The sequence below is a fragment of the Papio anubis genome, chromosome 16 (genome assembly GCF_008728515.1).
Source record: "Papio anubis isolate 15944 chromosome 16, Panubis1.0, whole genome shotgun sequence".
Taxonomy (NCBI): domain Eukaryota; kingdom Metazoa; phylum Chordata; class Mammalia; order Primates; family Cercopithecidae; genus Papio; species Papio anubis.
In genome coordinates this window covers 45,330,743-45,351,863 of record NC_044991.1, presented here as the reverse complement: position 1 = coordinate 45,351,863, position 21,121 = coordinate 45,330,743, and the positions used below count along the sequence as shown (strand labels likewise).

At 38.1% G+C, this 21,121-nt stretch overlaps 1 protein-coding gene across 4 annotated transcripts in view; it reads left to right on the top strand.

The window, feature by feature from the left end:
* Positions 1 to 21,121, top strand: part of SPTLC3 (serine palmitoyltransferase long chain base subunit 3) — a 180,692-nt gene that overhangs the window by 80,150 nt on the left and 79,421 nt on the right. For all 4 annotated transcript variants that reach the window (XM_021921238.2, XM_021921235.2, XM_021921236.2 and 1 more), the window contains 2 exons: positions 15,656 to 15,780; positions 18,061 to 18,154. In XM_021921238.2, coding sequence (XP_021776930.1) covers positions 15,656 to 15,780; positions 18,061 to 18,154 — 219 coding nt within the window. The remainder of the gene's footprint in view (positions 1 to 15,655; positions 15,781 to 18,060; positions 18,155 to 21,121) is intronic.

The following is a 21,121-nucleotide window of genomic DNA, read 5'->3' as shown; positions in this document are numbered from 1 at the left end:
GTAAATAAATAAATGATATAGAAGACATTAACAATGTAATCGTTAATGATTAATTGTTAATTTAATAGTTATCTATTGAATGCTAAACCTTAAAACATATTACCTCTACACCTCACCTTTTTAAATCCTCATTGAATTTTCATAAAAATCTACTATATATTATGCCACAAAGAAAACCACATGAAATTCTAAAAAGTAGAACCTACATAAGTCACATTCTTGAATGCTGTGAAATAAAGCTAAAAATTAATAACAAACTAACAGGTATGAGATTACGGGAAGCAGCTAGTTGTGTAGATAGAGGAAACTGTAAGTCTTACCTTACTAAGCAGGAAAGATGAAAGCTAGTAAACTGGGCAACCAACATAGCAAAGAATAAAGGAAAAGCAAAAGTATTGAATTATTAAAGTTAAAAACAGAAACTTAAGAATTTGAAAGAGTAATTTCTATTGAGCCGAGCTGTCTGTACTTTTTTTTTTTTTATTTAAAGAGTTAGAGTTTCATTCTGTTACCCAGGCTAGATTGCAGTGGTGTAATCACAGCTCACTGTAACCTCAAACTCCTGGCCTCTAGTGATCCTCCTGCCTCAGCGCCAAAAATACTGGGATGATAGGGAGGAGCCACCACCCTAAGCCTAACATCTGTATTTTTAATAAGTCACCGCAGGTGATTCGGGTAAGCAGCCACACTTGACAACCATTGAGGTAGCATAACCTTGATCTCCAAATCTAACAAACATGCATTTAATAAACTGAAAAGTATAAATTACTATTACTTTATATATTTTATATATAAAATATAAATAATATTATTACTTATAAAACTATTATATATTTTTCAAAGTAACAATATTTTATAAATATATAAAAAGAAAATATAAATATATTTTGTAAGTAATAATATATGTATTATATATGAAAATTGGCATTTAGATAAGAGTACATTCAAATCACAGAATAACATAATCAAGTAATTCTATTCAGGGATCAAAATAATACTTCAATAAGGAGATCATTTAAAATATTGAAATAGCTAAGAAATAAACTGATTATCTTCACAGATGCTGCTAAGCATGTATAAAGTTCATTATCCATTTCTCTAAAATTTTAAATAGAATATAAACAAGAAATTCCTGAATAGAAAAAAAATATCTACCTTGAAGAGATCATACTATGATTCTTGGTTAAATACCAGAAGTATTTATTTTAAAGTCAAGAAAAAGATGAAGATGCCTGTTTTACTATCATTTTTAATAACCTTTGGAAGTACTAAACAGTATAATTAATTCATTATTCATTCTTTAAGTTAATGAATATTTATCGAAAGACTATTGTGTAACAGAATAAGAAGTATATATATAACAAAGGAAGAGGTAAAACAGCCATTATCTGTAGATGAGTTTATTGTTCACCTTCTGGGTTTCAAGCTTTGACCTGTAGGGGGCAAGTGAGACTTGTGGAGGGGCTGTTCTTGGGGCTACCAGACAAAGGGGGAATTGACCAAGTAGGACAGTGAGCCCATCCCTCACTATGCCTCTCCATTCACTCAAAACAGAGTTTTGGTCCATTTTCCTCCACTTTACATATTTAAGTAATCAAAAATTTATTAGACATAAAAAGATTCAACAAAGAACAATTTTTAATTCATACAGTAAAGTTAATAATCAACTATAAACAGTAAGAGAATATACTAGGGAAATAATATTACTACTAAATATAACCAAAATTAGCAAACACCTAGGGAATACACTTATTTTGAAAATGTTTGGAACCTATTGAAAGAAAACTATAAAACTTTTATAAAAGACTTAACAGAAGACATTTTTAAAAAACGGAAATACCATATACTTGAAGGGGAAAATTCAGTACTGTGATTATATTAATTATTCCCCAAACGAATATGTAAATTGAACACAAGCTCAATAAGAAGGGTAGAGGTGGATGGGTAGAAACTAAAAGCCTAGAAACAGATACAACATTGCACTCTCATTTGTACGTGATAAGAAGAGTATTTCGGATCAGGTGAGAAAAGGATCAATGATTTCATGATTAGTGTTATAACTGGTTGGTCATATAAGGGAAGAAGTTATATTCCCACCTCACATATTACATCTAGGTAAATTACACCTAGATAAATTGCAAATACATTTGAGATTGACATGGAAAATACAAAAACCACCACCACCACCACCAAAAACTTTCAAAATAATTGAGTGAATGAATAAATGAATTGATGAAAAATATCAAATGAGCAAAATAAAACTACTGAGACAATTCAAATATGAAATGCACTCTGTGTGTTCCCAGGGAGGACCCTGTTAGGAATGTCAGACTATAGTTTTCTTGATATGCGCAATGCTTTTCTAGTTTGTCACTTATGACCAAACCCTGCTCAGTTCTACAACCTGTGTTGGCCTGCCATCTTTTCCAGGTGACTTCACCTCACCCTGGCAGAATGCCCTCTGGGTGGGAGGGGTCCTGCAAGCTGACTCAGTGCCACAGGGGCCACCCTGGTCATGGAAAATGGGCAGGCACTCTTCCCTGCTGGATGTGAGGCAGCCTGCTCCTAACCCAACCACCTGTCACAGCTGTTTGCCCTTCAGGCTTCTCAAGCCTGATTCTGACAGTAGTTTAGTTTGTCCTAATGCCCCAGGGAACCCGAGAAAACACTCACAAAAACCTGAAGGGAAAAGATTCAGCAAAATGAAACATTTAAACCTCTGTACGTAGAAAACAAGGTTAACAAAGATAAAAGCCAAAGAACACAATTGGAAAAAGTTATTCCCAATATATATGACAACATGTTAATATTCTTAACACTTAAAGACTCTCACAAACCAACAAAAAAAAGAATATCCCAATTTAAGAAGTAGGATAAGTTTTTGATAAGGTTCAAAACAGGCAAAACTTGGCCGGGTGCGGTGGCTCACTCCTGTAATCCCGACACTTTGGGAGGCCGAGGTAGGCGGATCATGAGGTCAAGAGATGGAGACCATCTTGGCCAGCATGGTGAAACCCCGTCTCTAATTAGCTGGATGTGGTGGCATGCACCTGTAGCCCCAGCTACTTGGGAGTCCGAGGCAGGAAAATTGGGTTCCTTGAACCCAGGAGGCAGAGGTTGCAGTGAGCCAAGATCGCACCATTGCCCTCCAGCCTGACGACCGAGTGAAACTCTGTCTCAAAAAAAAAAAAAAAACAGGCAAAACTGCACAGCCAGGATAGTGTGACATTTCTCAACCTTTTTGTCATTATCACATCACCCCTATGAAATGTTTATATATAAAACCTACGAGCACGTTATATACATATGTATGTCTATATCTATATATATCTAGATAGATAAATAGATAGATAGATAGAATATCTGTTTATATAGTGGGTAGGTATACCTGCATAGAATAAGATATTACCCCTCCCACAAGAACCAATTTTTGCCCCTTTTGGGGCAACATTGCCTCTGTCGGGAATGCATAGGATAGCACTCACCTTTAGAGGAAGGTGGATGAGAACCAGAAGGGGACGCAGGGGGACTTCCTAGGGCTGTTCATAATCGTTTCTTTATACTGATGTAGTTACATGTGTGTGTGTTCACATTATGAAAATTTATAGAGCTCTATATTTATGATTTGTTTCCTTTTCTGTGTGTATATTATAGTTCAGTGAAAATTTAACATTAAAAAGTAGATCTAGTATACAAACAGGCATTTATGATATATATAAGATACCATTATATATATATAATGGTATCCCCATGTCTTAATCATTCTTTGATTATTAATGGGGCAGAATATTTTCCATAGACTCATTAGCCATATATGTATTGTATATATGACTATTAATAATCAAAGAATGATTAAGACATTGAGGTATCCTTTTTCCCTAATTGACAAAAGTTAAAAAATAATAATACCCAGTAGTTTCAAAGGAGTGAAGAAAAGAGCACTCTCATATACCATTGATAAAGTAAATTAGAGAGCAATTTGAAAAGGCATCAAAAGCAGCCATTTAACTTTGTAACTCTATTTTGAGAAATTTTGTCTTTAAAAACATGAATAAGTATTTAAACTTGAAATAAGTATGTTCAAGAATAATCATTGCAGTGAGACTAATAATGATAAAGTTAGGGAAACAGGTAGTTTCTAACATTCAGAAATTGATTAAACGTATTTGGTGGATTTGTTTAGCGTAATATTATTTAGTCATTTGAAATTATAATGAAGTTCTTTAGCACCATGGTCAAGAACAAAAGCTCTGGGATTAAGTTGCTTGAACTCAAATCCTAGTTTCTCCTGTCGACCTAAAGAAAGAAACTGAGGCGAAATTAATATAGAGAGTTCATTTGGCCCGAAGTTGAGGACAGCTTCCCAGGACACACTTCCAAGTTGCCTTGGGAAGTGCTTCCTCCCACCTTTGCCACCAACAGGTTTTCAAAGGCAAAGAGGAACAAGGAGTGGGCTGACTCATGGGAATTGTCACTGATATACAGAAATAACATTGGTTAATAATTGGCTATACATTGCTGAACTATAGGTTGTGAACTATAGGATGTCCAGCATATTGTTCTTAATCATTAGCAAATTTGTAAACCCTTCCTCCCAACCATTTATCTTCCTAACAAATTATCTGCTATCATTTAATTTAAATTATCAAGGCTCTTCCTGTGTTTCTTTCTCAAAGATTTGTAGCTAGGTCTAAGAAGTGTAGTTTTTTAACCTGAGCTTTTGAAGAAGGGACCAGCCCAAATATGCAAAATGTCTAAAGTATATTTTAAATCAATATATTCTTTTGGCCTTTTAAGTTGCCTTAAGAATGAGCAGTTTCTAAAAAATTGCTACCAAGTAGAGATCTTAACTTTATTTTAAAAAGAAATTTTAATTAACTTGTTTTTATGTAAATCAATGTAACAAACACGTTTTCAAGCAGTGGATTTGATTAAATTAGCAATAAACATCCCCACTCCAATTAGATAATGGACACAGCAAAACCTTTCTTCATGAATAGTGCCAATTCCTCTCAAACCAAATTATTGTAGATTCTGATAATGAGATTTTATTGCATTTCTCTCAAGCCTGTTAATTTTCTTTTAAGAGTGTGTTTCGGGAGAATGGGACTCTTGGAGGAATTGTTTGGAAGGAGAAAAATGAAAGCGTATCTTGGTTTCCGAAAGCCTTTTGGCAATTTCCTGAGACCTAGTAGGGTTCTGACAACGTAATTGCCCTTCTCATGACCGTGATAGAAATTATAGCACAGCTCAATTTCAACTAGCAGGCACATTTCTGCAAGCGTAGAATTTAGTCCTATAGGTTCAACAAAGCCAAGCACAATTCAACAAGATACCACAGTAATTTTACATAAGTATAATACTTGCCAGCAAGGTGATATCTGGGATGATCAAACAATGTTGAAACTCATAGAATTTCAGAATTTGTAGATCTGCCACCTTCCATCTTCCCACATAAATACCATAAGATGAGACACATAAAACCCCAGAGATTTTTAATGACTTGCCAATCAATGTTTCCACAGTCTGTAGGTTGAGAAGACTAGACATCAGTTCTCTTGAGTCCCACTGGAGAGCCACTTGTGCTGCTCCATGCTGCTCATAGCAAAAACCAGAAACCATCAAGATCAGAGGTCACTAAACCAATCCAGCTGCCCCCTGTTTTTGTACAGTTTTAAATAATTGGAATAATAAAAATAAGAGTAAGACTTTGTGACACATGAATATTATATGAAGTTCAAATTTCAGTGTCCGTAAAGCTTTGTTGGATCACAGCCGTACCCATTATTTTGTGTATTGTCTATGACTGTTTTCACTTTACAACAGCAGAGTTGAATAGTTGCAACAACAACCATATGGCCTGCAAAGCCCAAACCATTTATTCTCTAGATCTCCACCAAAAGTTTGCTGATCTAGACAAGTACTTGACATCACAATGATTTGGAGAAAATAAATCCTCTAGATTTAATAGCAGTGAGCCACATTTCCAAATCTCAGTTCACATCAGCCAAATACCAAGATCCTTCCTTTAGACTAAAAAACTGTCATTACAGCCAAATATATTAAGAATACCGCTGGGCACGGTGGCTCATGCCTGTAATCCCAGCAATTTGGGAGGCCAAGGCAGGCGGATCACCTGAGGTCAGGAGTTCGAGACCAGCCTGACCAACGTGGAGAAATCCCATCTCTACTAAAAATACAAAATTAGCCTGGCATGGTGGCACATGCCTGTAATCCCAGCTACTAGGGAGGCCGAGGCAGTAGAATCACTTGAACCTGGGAGACGGAGGTTGCAGTGAGCCAAGATCACACTATTGCACTCCAGCCTGGGCAACGAGTGCGAAACTCAGTCTCAAAAAGAAAAAGAAATAAAAGAATACAAACTTCATTGACATCAGCACCTGTGTATATCTTTTAAGGCCATTGATATCAACTTGAAGAAGATGAAGGACATCATCAATGTCTGCTCCTAATTTCGCATATCCAGGCGATTATCTTTGGGAAGAGGAGCATTAAGGGTGGCAGAAGAACCATGTGACAGAAATGTAATACCAATCCATTTATTCTGTACTCTTCCTGATAATGCAAAAGAGTTAGATCTGGTAGTGCAATGGAAGTCATTTCTGATCATCTTGACACCTGCATTTCTTCTCATAGACAGGACATAACCTAAATATGTGACCTGACTTTCCACCTAGTGTTAAGTAGCCCAGAGTTTAAAATACTTGAGTTGCAGGGTCCAGGAGTTCATCCAGACTTTCCCTACTTTTGATCTACCTATTTTATGTTTCTATTACCATCCTTCAGGGTAAAGATGTGTATGTTCCTCTGAACTATTCACCAGCTTGGAGCCCCTGTATAATTTGAGTTTATGTTAGTGAGCCCAGAAGGAGTAGAATAAACTCTTCCAATGAAGAGCTAGAACTAAAAGACCACATAGGGGCCTATGTATTAATCTTCATCAAAGGCACAATATAGAGCCTCTCATCTTATCATATACTACTTCCAGACTTAAGTCTCTGCTATTTAGTCAAAGTAAAATACAGAGGGAGTAATGAAATCACAGAACTGAGGTTCAGCAAGGTCCCTAGAGTTTAGTCTAACTTACTTTTGTGAAAGTGCATACCAAAGTCCTGAAAGTCTCAATAACTTTCCCAAGGTAACATAGTTAATGAATGGAAGGGCCATGTGTATCACCAACTCAAGAGTGCAAGAATTACTCCAGTTCCTTTTTTTATTACCAAGTTAATATTGGCCCCAATTCCCAATCTGGATTTCTACTTTTAGTCCATACTGCGGCTCCCATTTTTCAAGATGGAGCAAAGCTTTTAGATTATTATGCAGCTCCCAACATCAGGGCTTTCTCCTGGTCCTTGGTCCCACAACCACACTGGTCAACACTGTTGAACCACTGTTTAACTAAATACAAGCCCTGTGGTCCAGAAACCTAGTGTCTCTGTCCTATGCTGGAGGCTGAGGAGTCCATGGTGAGGATAGAGACTCCAGTATCTAGCATCCAAGCCATGTTCATGCAACTTGCAACTGTCCCCAGGCAGCTACCATCAAGAGATATGAATGGATCCGTTGACTCCAGTCTTGATCAATCCTCTTTGTGCTCTCTGCTTCACATACCTTGATTCCTCTCCTTTGAGTACTCCTAATGGAATCCTTTCAGTTTGTGTAAGCTTTTATAAAGACTGGAAGGAAATAATTCCTGCTTTGGACCCTGTATCATGAACCTCTTTACAAGCAAAAACTAAACCCAACCTGGTTACTTATGAAACATGGAAGGGGGGGAATAAAAACTTTTTAAGGAGAACATGCATACATTAATACTTCAATAAATTGTCTACGATGTTTATAACAACAAATCTTTATATATTTAAGAACATACAGATGCTTAGCACCCCTTGGGCTAGCAGCTGCCAAAATTTCCTGCTTTGGAAAAAGCCATGGAATTGTGATGAAGCGTTTCATCTCTGGAGTCAGACATGCTAATTTGAATCTTGGCTCTAAACTTACTAACTGTGTGACTTTGGAACCTCCAAGGGGTCTTGAGGGTAAACTAAATTCTCAAGTTTTTTTTTCCTCATCTATAAAATGAAGATAATAATAGCACCCACCTCAAAAAATTGGATGACAATTGAGATAAGGCTTAAAACATTTCAGTATATTAGCTTGGCACATTGTGAAGTAGATGGTCTGCATTTATCAGTTCTGTCTCCTTTAAGTAGCATCACGTTGGTACCTGTTTCCTCACTAGTAAAATAAGGATACAGTTGCTTACTTTATAGAATATGTGTAGGTGTGAGGATTAGAGAGGATATAGAGTATGAGGATTAAATTAAGCAATCATCATACATTGGTGAACACTCATTACACATTATTTATAAAAATTAATAAAACTTTAAAAAAAGATAATGGAGACCAGGGGATGAGAGAGAAGTTATCATTCTGTCTACTTAGAAAATCTTCTCTCATCAGAATTATGTTATCTGAAGGACCATCATAATTATATACCTGTGCCCCACTTAAGGTTTTTATTTACATCTGATCTAATATTTGCTAATGCTTCAACCTGCCAAAAGGCAGCTTGATTGGTGGTTTGTTTAAAATTAAGGCCTGAGTAAGTGGGCAGTTGAAAGTTATTTCCGCCATTTTTCCAGACTTCACCATGATGGAGGGTCTCTTAGCCCAGCAGCAGTGGCCTATGCTCAGTGTAACTGTATGATCTAGACCCATTTCAGATACTACATCTGGCTTCCTCCAGACTATCTCGTAATGTTGGCCAGAAAAACAAAGTCACTCGAGAAGCAATATTGTTCCATAACCTCCATTAGACTGGACGGAAGTGGATCAAAGAGGGCAGCAGAGTACCCCAAATGCTTCCGAAGGATGAACTCCAAGGTGGAATTCTTTAAGCAGAATGTGAATGCTGGCTTTAATGCAAGAATTGCCAGTTCAAGCAAAGTGCCACAGATGTGAACTCATAGCTCGGACTCACAATGTGAATGGCAAGATGGGACAGCTGGCAGGTCCCCATTACAAACAGCCTGCTGTTAGGCCAGGTCTAAGGAACAGTTTATGAACAGGACACTCTGGACCAAAAGTGGCTACAGTTACAATTTGGAAAATAGTCTTCATGTGGGCTACAAAAGAAGAATTGGTAGTTGTGAAACAGGTTTGTTAATAACACCCACACTCTTTGCTATTAACCAACGTTAATATGTAGGCCAGTAATATCTGCCTAAAGAGTACAAGCCAGTCAGTATCAACAAAAATTCAGTAGACATGCATATAGTCCATAGATAGAATATTGGTACTTTATCTTGAATCTAATTTTTTATTTGACTGATGGCAGTAAACGTGGCACTTGGCACATGAAAACACTACTTAGAGAGCTGACAAGAGGATACTTCCAGTTTGTGTTTCTTATTTTATTTATAAAGCAGGTTTTGAGTTTAACACTGGATAAATGAACCACCAGGACAAAAATAAGATTCATTATATGCATAACACAGCAATTTGGAGATCCATTGTCAATAGCCAATTTATGGCTGTTATTGACTTTCAGAGACTAAAATGTCACAGAGAAACAGAAAAAAAAAGCTATTGTGGGTTTATTTATACCTTCAGCTAGCATTATAACTATGCTTTCTTAGGAGTTAAAAAATGCCAATGTTTGTATACCAAAGACAAAATGTTGTACTTGATTTCCAGAATTACCTAAGTACTTGGACCACCAACTGCAAGTTGACACCTTTACTCAATCAGGGTATAGCCTGAATGAATGTTTGTAGAAAGCAAAGCTTCTAGTGACTACTTTATTTCCCCAAGCTCTTCCTACATTTTTATTTTTTGAATATGAAGAGCAGGAAGAGTAAAGCAGCCCTTGATTAAAAGGAAGATATTTCATTATTCCTTTAAAAACCCACCTCACGCCAGACCAGTCCAATCTGATTTTCAAAGGCATGGCTTCCTGAAGTAGAAGTGGTGAAAGATCCTCAGCCATCCTGGGAATCTTTCAGGTTTGTTAATAAAGTCTGAGCTATGAACACTAAACAGAGAAATTCCATGGTAATGGAATTTGGGGATTATTGTTTTCTATATAAATGAAGGTAAGCCCCTAGATGCAAAACCGCTCTTAACTTGTAACTCTGTTGTGAGACATCTGGTCATAGAAAGTGGTCTTGTATCTAGCAGCTAAAAGTCACTTTGCTAACTACGTGCCCACTGGAAATCCTGAAAAAGGACTGTGTCTGGGGACCTCAGACCTCAGATGGACACTGGCAATTCCTTTTTCCTCTCTTTTCCTTTGTTTTCTTTTTCCTTTTCTTTCTTTCTTTTTTTTTTTTTTTTTTTAATGAGATCTTGCTTTGTCACCCAGGCTGGTGTGCAGTGATGTGATCATAGCTCACTTCAGCCTCAACCTCCTAAGCTCAATCCTCTCACCTCAGCCTCCCAAATAGCTGGGGTGGTGCGTACCACCACGCCCAGCTACTTTACTTTTTATTTATTTTTTAGAGATGGGGTTCTCACCGTATTGGCCAGGCTGGTCTCAGACTCCTGACTTCAAGTAATCCTCCTGCCTCAGCCTCCCAAAGTGCTGGGATTATAGGCATGAACCACTGTGCCTAGCCTCCTCCCTGTCTTTAAGCCAGGTCTAATGGAAAGGATCTTGTAGTGAGCAATTTCTCAGAATGGTCTTAGACACACCCACTTCTCATGAGTTGGCTGGCTGTTTGTGTGACAACACATTCCACATTAACCTAACAACTTTTAGTGATGCAACTGTTGTAGATTAAGCTCCTGAGATAGCAGGTTTTGGAAAGATTAAGGGTGGAGAAAGACAAATGGAGTTGCATCATGAACTTCTACTCATGCACTTCTGGGTGACTGGACCAGTTGTCACCTGACCCTCTGGGCAGGAAAGGGGAAATATATCAAGTTGGCAAAGTTTGGGCACCTTGTGTCTTTACTAGAAGACTTCTCTAGGAATGAATGTCTTCAGGCTGGTATTCACTGCCTAGTCACCTTATTGCCTTGGCATTGCATGGCCTTTTGATCTTCTTCCCTGTGCCATCTCCTACTCTAAGCTCAGCCCTGTCTTAGTTATTCATCAAAAGACCCCATATAACTCTACAAGTACCTACTATGTGTCAGCACTGTGCTAGACACTGTGGTTGCTAAGACAAACATCTATGACACCATCATAGAATGTCTGATACTATGGCCATCTATGATACTATTGTCAGTATCTATGGAAGTCATGAGGTCTCACACACAGTATCTGCACCCCAAGGACTCTTTTTGTACTAGAGAAGATTGCCCTGGGAACATTCTCAGTTCAACTTAATAAGTGCTGCAATCATCATATGATAAATGTTATTCAATCTCAGAAGAGAAGAATGACGAGTTTTCCCTGGGGAAGCTGAGAAAGGCTTCAGAGAAAAGATGAAGGGCAAAAAGATGATTTTATGTGGAGGAAACAGCACGTGCAACATTGGGAAAGCCTAAAATGGCATTTATCTGAATCCCTCTGCAAACTTCCAGGAAAGGTAGCCAGAGGCCACACAGCTGGTAATGGAAGAGCTAAAGCCAGAACCTAGCCTCCTGATACCCAGGCTGTTGGCCTTTTCACTGTCTATTCTTGGAACCATTCCCATTGGGAAGAAGCCTCTTTTAGGTAAACGCAAATCTGGCAAATGATATGCCCATGTTTTATTCCTAAATACCAGTTTCTCTTCCTGTTCCATAATATATCTTTGATGATACAAAGTTTGAAATTACAATGTAAACTTTAAACATTGCACCAAATCTTGAGTCAGATTGACTATTAGAACACTTGTTTTTCAAGAAATGGGGGAAGGATTCCCTATTTAATAAACGGTGCTGGGAAAATTGGCTAGCCATAAGTAGAAAGCTGAAACTGGATCCTTTCCTTACTCCTTATATGAAAATTAATTCAAGATGGATTAGAGACATAAATGTTAGACCTAATGCCATAAAAATCCTAGAATAAAACCTAGGTAATACTATTCAGGACATAGGCATGGGCAAGGACTTCATGTCTAAAACACCAAAAGCAACGGCAACAAAAGCCAAAATTGACAAATGGGATCTAATTAAACTAAAGCGCTTCTGCACAGCAAAAGAAACTACCATCAGAGTGAACAGGCAACCTACAGAATGGGAGAAAATTTTTGCAATCTACTCACCTGACAAAGGGCTAATATCCAGAACCTACAAAGAACTCAAACAAATTTACAAGAATAAAAAAACAAACAACCCCATCAAAAAGTGGGCAAGGGATATGCACAGACATTTCTCAAAAGAAGATAGTCATACAGCCAACAGACACATGAAAAAATGCTCGTCATCACTGGCCATCAGAGAAATGCAAATCAAAACCACAATGAGATACTATCTCACACCAGTTAGAATGGCAATCATTAAAAAGTCAGGAAACAACAGGTGCTGGAGAGGATGCGGAGAAATAGGAACACTCTTACACTGTTGGTGGGACTGTAAACTAGTTCAATCATTGTGGAAAACAGTATGGCGATTCCTCAAGGATCTAGAACTAGAAATACCATATGACCCAGCCATCTCATTACTGGGTATATACCCAAAGGATTATAAATCATGCTGCTATAAAGACACATGCACACGTATGTTTATTGCAGCACTATTCACAATAGCAAAGACTTGGAATTAACCCAAATGTCCATCAATGACAGACTGGATTAAGAAAATGTGGCACATATACACCATGGAATACTATGCAGCCATAAAAATGAATGAGTTTGTGTCCTTTGTAGGGACACGGATGCAGCTGAAAACCATCATTCTCAGCAAACTATCGCAAGAACAGAAAATCAAACACCGCATGTTCTCACTCATAGGTGGGAATTGAACAATGAGATCACTTGGACAGAGGAAGGGGAACATCACACACTGGAGCCTATTATGGGGAGGGGGGAAGGGAGGAGGGATGGCATTGGGCGTTATAACTAATGTAAATGACGAGTTGACGGGTCCTGACGAGTTGATGGGTGCAGCACACCAACATGGCACATGTATACATATGTAACAAACCTGCACATTGTGCACATGTACCCTGGAACTTAAAGTATAATAAAAAAAAAAAAAAAGAAAAAAATACTTGTTTTTGTTGTTGTTGTTTGTTTTTTGTTTTTTGGTTTTTTTTTTTTTTTTTGAGATGGAGTCTCACTCTGTCACCCAGGGTGGAGTGCAGTGGGGCAATCTCGGCTCACTGTAACCTCCGCCTCCCGGGTTCAAGTGATTCTCCTGCCTCAGCCTCCTGAGTAGCTGGGATTACAGGCATGCGCTACCATGCCAGGCTAATTTTTTTTTTTTTGGTATTTTTAATAGAAATGGGGTTTCACCATGTTGGCCAGGTTGGTCTTGAACTCCTGACCTTAGGTAATCCACCTGCCTCGGCCTCCCAAAATGCTGGGATTACAAGCGTGGGCCACCGCACCTGGCCTAGAACGCTTGTTTTACTATGTCTTCTAATAACTTTGGGGATAAATAAATTCTGCTTTGAAAAGCAAGGCCCCTCAGTGTGACCTCTCATGAACGGCAAAGATCAAGAAGTGTCCTCTTCAACATGAAATGCAATAGAAATCTTAGAACTGACCATTCAGTACCTTCTTACTATTTTAGCACAGTAAGAAAACTAATTTACCAATTTAAATACATTCTTATATCATACTCTGTATATTAAACTATGTTGATCCTTGGGCAAAAGGAAGTATGTTTATAGCGGCCCTAAACATGATAACAATACTCCTGTAACTTAAATCCGAGCAACAGCTCCTATGTTCTGTGTGTGTAAATTACAGCATCTCTCCACTTGTACATTTTTCCGTTCTGTCAGTTATATCATTTAGAAAGCATTGCTCAATAAAAACAGGAGGCAAGACGCATGTGTAATATTAAATTTTCTAATAACCACATTTAATAAGAAAAAAAACGGTAAAATCAATTTAATTATATATTTTCTTTAACACAGTATGTCAGACTATTGCCATTTAAATGTGTAATCACTATAAAAAATATCGGGCTGGGTGCAGTGGCTCACACCTGTAATCCCAGCACTTTGGGAGGCCAAGGCGGGTGGATTGCCTGAGCTCAGGAGTTCGAGACCAGCCTGGGCAACACGGTGAAACCCCATCTGTACTAAAATACAAAAAATTAGCCGGGCGTGGGGGCATGCGCCTGTAGTCCCAGCTACTCGGGAGGCTGAGGCAGGAGAATTGATTGAACCCGGGAGGCCGAGGCTGCAGTGAGTCGAGATCATACCACTGCACTCCAGCCTGGGCTACAGAGTGAGACTCTATCTCAAAAAAAAAAAAGTACTATTTTACATTCTTTTTGTCATCATACTATGGCTTCAGAAAATGACACATATTTTATACTTACAGCACATCTTAATAAAGACATTAAATTTCCAATAATTAATATGAAATATAATGCTATCAAAAAATAAATTTGCAGTTGGTGAAATGCACTTTACTATGCGTTAGCTTTACATTTTATGTTACTTAAAATTAAATAAAACTTGAAATTCAGTTTCTCCATTGCACTAACCACATATAGCTGGTGGCTACCATATTGGACTGTGCAGACCTAGGAGTTCAAGTGATAGCAAACAGAAAATATGAGAAGCGAGCATCAACATTTGCTGTAGCAAAGCATGAGGGGATTATGTTTAAGGAGAGATCAAAGGGCAAACATATAAGCGATTGTAAAGAGGTAAAAACTACACTTTGGAGTTAAACTAGATTATCTCTGTTGCTTTTTATTGGTAACCTCTTAACTCTCAGTTTTCTTATCTGTGAAGTAAAAATACCTGCATTATTGGCTTCTAAGATTAAATGAGAGAACCTAAATAGTGGGCTTAACACAGTACCTAGTACATTCCAAAGGTTCAATAAATTATAAGATTTAATAAATTATTGGTATCTATGGAAGTCATTGAATCCGTTTTGCATTTAGGTGTGGGGAAACTCTGATGGGGTTATAATTTAATTAATTACTTGTGAGATGTAGAGTAAAAAGAGAGAATTGTGGGTGTTTTTTGTAAATTTTATTTCACTTACGGCATGGTGAAAAGTGCACCAGTCGTAAGTATACAGCTCAATGGATCTTCACAAAGCAAACATACCTACGTAACAAATGCAGAAATAGAACGTTCAGAGAATCTGAAAACCGTCTTCATGCTCCTAATAAAAATAACTACTATCCTGACTTCTAACACTGTAGATTTGTTTTGCCTGTTTGCAAACTTTACGTAAACGAAATCATACAGCCTGTACTTTTTTAGATATCTGACTTCTTTCACTCAACAACAGATTTGTGAGATTTATCCACAATGTTGTGTGGAGCAGCAGTTCGTTCTTTCTCATTGCTGTATTGAATTCCACTATACAAATACCCCACATTGTATTTTTCCATTCTACAATAGTTGAATATTTGGGCTATTTCTAGATTCGGGCAATGGCAAATCTTCCTGCTACAAGCACTCTTGTATAGGTCTTTTGGTGATGTGTATGTACTGGAATTTGAGTTTTCAATCTTGGCCTTGTTGAAAAGTGAAGGCTCACTCCTCATGTAATTTTATGTGCAGGCACCTTGGATAAGCACAAGGAGCTGGAGGACCTTGTGGCTAAGTTCCTGAATGTGGAAGCAGCTATGGTCTTTGGGATGGGATTCGCAACTAACTCAATGAATATCCCGGCATTAGTTGGAAAGGTGAGAAGTTTGTTAACATAATTGTCTTCTACTGTATTACTCCTAAGAATTGTAACTCTGAGCAGGTCCTTGTTAGAAGTATGGCTGAGATGGGCACGGTGGCTCATGCCTGTAATCCCAGCACTTTGGGAGGCCGAGGCGGGTAAATCACAAGGTCAAAAGATCAAGACCATCCTGGCCAACATGGTGAAACCCCATCTCTACTAAAAATACAAAAATTAGCTGGGCGTGGTGGCGCGCACCTATAGTCCCAGCTACTCAGGAGGCTGAGGCAGGAGAATTGCTTGAAACCAGGAAGTGGAGATTGCAATGAGCCAAGATCAGGCCACTGCATTCCAGCCTGACGACGGAGCAAGACTCCATCTCAAAAAAAAAAAAAAAAAAAAGAAGTAGTACATGTGAGAAGGTTCTTTTCTTAGGAGAAACTGACTGGAAATCAGTATTTTTGAATAAGTATGCCAGCTTAGTCCAGCAAATCTTTTCATGATATTGCTGATTATATAATTGCAACCCTAGACATGGGTCAGAATTCATCTTCAAAGACAGTTTAACAAAGCAATCATAATTTTGGGCTCCTGAGTTCCCATTTGCAACTTCTCATAGCTAATATTTATTAAGCATTTACTTGGACAAAATATTTTTCCTATGTTACTCATTTATTTTTTCATTCAATAAACCAATTCTTGAGAATCTACTATGTCCGCATATAAGGGAAGATACAAGACATACAAAGATGAACAAGACCTGTGTCTTTTAAATTTATGTACTTTAGAGTCTAACGGGGGAAAAATATACTGAACAAAGTAGGACAAATACCATAGAAAAGGCATGCCCATATTTGAGGAAGGACAAAGAGCTGCCCAAAACCCTTCCTGAGAAAGTCCGCAATGTCTGTGCAAAAATGGTGAGAGGAGAACAGAATTTTAACAGATAAATAAGTTGTATTTAGGACATGAAGAGGGAACAGCATGTGTAAAATACATAGGTTTGGAGGAACTAGAATATAGAATGGTGGTCAAAGAAAAGATCAGAGATGAAAGCAGGTGCCAAATGGCAATGAGCCATATAGTGACAATCATGCCGGCATTTGAAATTGTTCCTCAGAAAAAAAAATGGGAAGTTGGCTGGTTCATTGCAAGTAAGCAAGTACATTAATCAAATTTATGCCTTTGAAAATGTGTCTCATCACAACTACATGCAATGTATGGTCTTAGACTGGATTTTGCAATGAACAACATCAAAGGAATGATGATGTCTATTAAGAGCTTTAAGACATCATTAGAAAAGTTGGGGAAATTTAAATTTGAACTGTCTATCAAATGATAGTGTTGTAAAAGCATTGAACTTCTTGAATGTGATCATTGAATTGTGATTTTTGTAGGAGAATGTCCTGTTCTCAGGAAAGGCGAAGTAGTAGGCTTACAAATAACTTCTAAATGTTCCACCAGAAAAATTACAAAAATGCATATATCTAGAGTACAAATATATGGGAATGTTTGTGGCTTTTGCCTCAGAAAAACTCAAAACATGGCTATGTGTGAAACTATAGAAATATAAGGGAAAATTCAAAGATTCTGGAAGGCCACAAAAGACAAAGGTTCACCATAATTTGCCTGTATTTTTGGTATGCTTAAGCAGTTTCGCAATTTCGAAATGTTTAACTTAAAAAGAAAAATAATTTTACAAAGAGTAATTTGCAAGCAGTAAGTTAGACTGACTTAATCCACATACCGCAGACTGAATTGCCATCTATACTTTTCCATATTCAAAGTTTTTGACTGTAACACAGTGATGTTTTTGCCTACATGGGATGTTAATACAGTGGAAAACGAGAATCAGAAGTAAGAGCTTAAATTGTCCTGCACAAAAGACCCCTGCCTTTCAGTAGGAATAACTAAAACTGTTCCAAATAATCCCTTATGGAAGTGCCCCTACAAGTTCATAACCCACCCAAAAACCTACCAATCTTCCTGTCGGAGATCAACACTTTAGGCTCTCCCTGGTGCTTAACAAAGATCTTGGATGAACTTCTCGACTGCAAACTCTACGTAAATGTTGCCGTGAACATGTAATATCTTAAAACAACTCCCATCTCCATCAGCTGACTGCTATACATGATTTTATCCATATAGACACCAGGTTAAACTCTTGGCCTTTTAAAATTAAAGTGAGTTTTAGAAATTGGTGTTGCGGGTTTTAGAGTGCCTTCCTGTCCCCTCAAGTTGTTTTTCCTTGGTTTTATTTATTGGCTTGTGTTTTGTGTGCTTGCTTTCTGCACAGGGATGCCTCATTTTAAGTGATGAGTTAAACCACACATCGCTTGTGCTTGGGGCCCGACTCTCAGGTGCAACCATAAGAATCTTCAAACACAACAGTGAGTGTCAATGTATTTATTCAACATGTACTGGCTTGCTCCTAGAAGAAAGTAAAGATTATTGATGAGGCTTTGTTCTGTTTTTCAAGCTGACAACGTAGCCTCATGAAACACAATTATGTTTATATTCACTACTGGCTTGTTAACCTCTGGTGACCTGGAACAAATGGTTGAAGAGCATTAAACATCCAGATTGTTAAGTGTAACCCAAACACATTAATGTCACTGTTAGTGGTTTTGCAATGTGGCCTCTGGAGCCACGATTGATCTCTTAGGACTGCCATTTAATTATCAGAAGTGTTATAACTCTTCCCTTTCTACAACTCTGTCTTGAGGAAGTTTGGAGACTTAAGTTTTGTGTTATGGTCGGTTAAAAAATGAGCCTATTCCTTAGAAGAATGCCTCCTTTTACTTTGCCCACCCACAGATGCTCAGCTCCCCACCTAACAAAACCATCTATTCAACTTCATTGAAATGTCCTTTCAGGCTCTGGTTTGTGCGGTTGGGTGGTGAGGAGCAGGCAGAAGCCTATTTCTTTTGGAGACTTGATGAGGCAGCATGGAAATTATCAGGGAACACTTTGAAGGAGGTGGATGGTGGTGGACACCTGAGTTCTCTCGTCCAGCTCTGCTCCTGACTTACTGCGTCACTTTGTATAAATCTTTTCATCAGAGATTCTTTTTTTCAGTGCCTGATTATTTTTGTTGCTCTTCCCTGAAACATCTCTTTCTTTTCCAAGAGCAGCCTACTGCTCTGCCCTACGCCAAGAGGAATGAAGTGATTATGCTCAGCTCTTTCATGTCAAACTTCTGCCAACACCTCTCATGGCATTTCTTCACTACAACATAAACAATGAAGGAATAAATTTATCTTTAGTTCATTATGTCTTCTCTGTCTTATCTGCCTTTGAGTATTCCATCTGGTTATCCTAGTTGAGGGATTTTTCCTTGTGCCATTACCAAAATTGCAAACCAAATGATAGTGTGAAAAGAGCACTTAGGTGTCTTCACGTTTGATTAGTTTGCATTTATGGAGCACATTAAAGCCCTTTTACAAAACATAAATAAATAAATAAATAAATAAATAAATAAATCCTTTCATCTTTCTTGCATTCAGTTTCCTCATCTGTAAAATGAGGTGTCAAACTCTGTGATAGGTAAGGATCCTCCTAGCTGAAGGGTTTTGATTCTAATTTGTTATTGTCGTTGGAAAATTCCCTTCTATCTGTGCATGTGTGCACACATGCACACACATGCACACACGTGTACACATATAAATTTGTTTTCTCTTTCTTCCTTACCACCTTTCTCTCCTGCCTTCGCTTCTCCATTTTTCCCTGTTCCTCCTTCCTAGCTCTCCCCTCCATCCTCCAAGGAGGTAACAAAGTTTGAAGTGACAAGAAGAAGGTTGACAGAGAACTGAAGAAGAATTGTTTCAATTCTGTTCTGCCCACCTCACAGCAATCTTAAACCAAAGGACAATTGTCCCATGAGGGAGGAAACAAAATGCATGGGAGTATTCTCAAGTGAACCCCCTTGTCTAACTCGTACAGTTGTTCAAATGAAAAATCTATGGCTCTCACTGAGTGGGGTGAGGTCTGGCTATGCCTTACTGAGCCATTTTCAGTAGCTATGTGAAGATGAACACTTAGAGTGAAGTTCAGGACCAGACCTTCCAGAAGAGCCAAACTGTGGCCTGCTCAGACTTATACGGTGGCTATAACATCTAGCTTAATGTCATTCAAAATACGTTGACTTCGTTTGTCCATTTCGCATCGGACACTCAATTTTGGCTTTAGACTTTGATAAGCCAAGTTAAATTCTTGCAGTTCTGCCTGAAATATCACAGATTGTCACATCTAGACTCAAATCATTTTGGCAGTGTTGGGAATTCATGTTTGGAGTAGACATCTTTCAGGGCTCCGAGTACATTTATTAAGAGACTACAAGGAATGCCTTTGGTATTAGCTCAAGTGTGTTGTGCCCTTTGATTCTTCAATGTGACAGATGATTGCTGATCAAAGGCTCTGTCTAGTTGGCAAAGGATAAAGGGGATAGCTAGGCAGTCATTCAACTGTAGTTCCATCTACGTATGTGGTTAAACGTGATAATCTCACTTCCAGAGAGAGACATAGTTGGATTATTATCTCTCTGGAACAGATCAACACTATCATCATCAATGTAAACCTCTTACTTCTTCACTCCATTCTACTGTGTCACTGCTCTTAACGCTAGCTGCACAATAGTGGCATCTAGGGAACATCCATAAAAGACCAATGACTGTGCCCACCTCAGATCAACTCAGTCCAAATATCTGTCATATGCATAGACAGATAAGTAAACATACATACATATATAAATGACCAACCGGCAGACTAAACGTAAGCTTCATTAATCATTGACCAAGCATTCCCTAGTCTCCAGCTTAAGGCTTTTAGGGTAGAAATCCTCCAAGATGACCGCTGCTGGGTTGGGGCCAAGACATCTGCATTTTTTTCAGAGTTCCCCAGATGATTATAATGCATGCTGAGAGATATTAAGACCTAGAATCTTATTGTTTTGAACCTCCTTTAATCTAAGCTGTCCTGAGACCTTGCCAGTGTGCCCTGGGATATACCACCAGACAACTGTCATATTAGATATCCTCACTCTTCCTCTCTCTACTCTTTTACACTCGTGATTGAAAGTTGGCAGAGAATGTGTTCCGAGCCAAAATTTATTAAGCATTTATTGAGCTTCTGATTCAGAAGGACTATAAAAATGATAAGGAATATCTTAGCTACCTGAGGGCTTGGAATCTAGTAGGAAAGGCAGATGTGTATGCAAGTTACTGTATAAAGTGAAATGGGCCGTGATGACATCAAGCAGTGGTTAAGAGTATGGACTTTGGCTACAGCACTTTCTCACACCCACTAAAATAGCTAAAATTAAAAAGGTGACAATGCCAAATGTTAGCAAGGATGTGGAG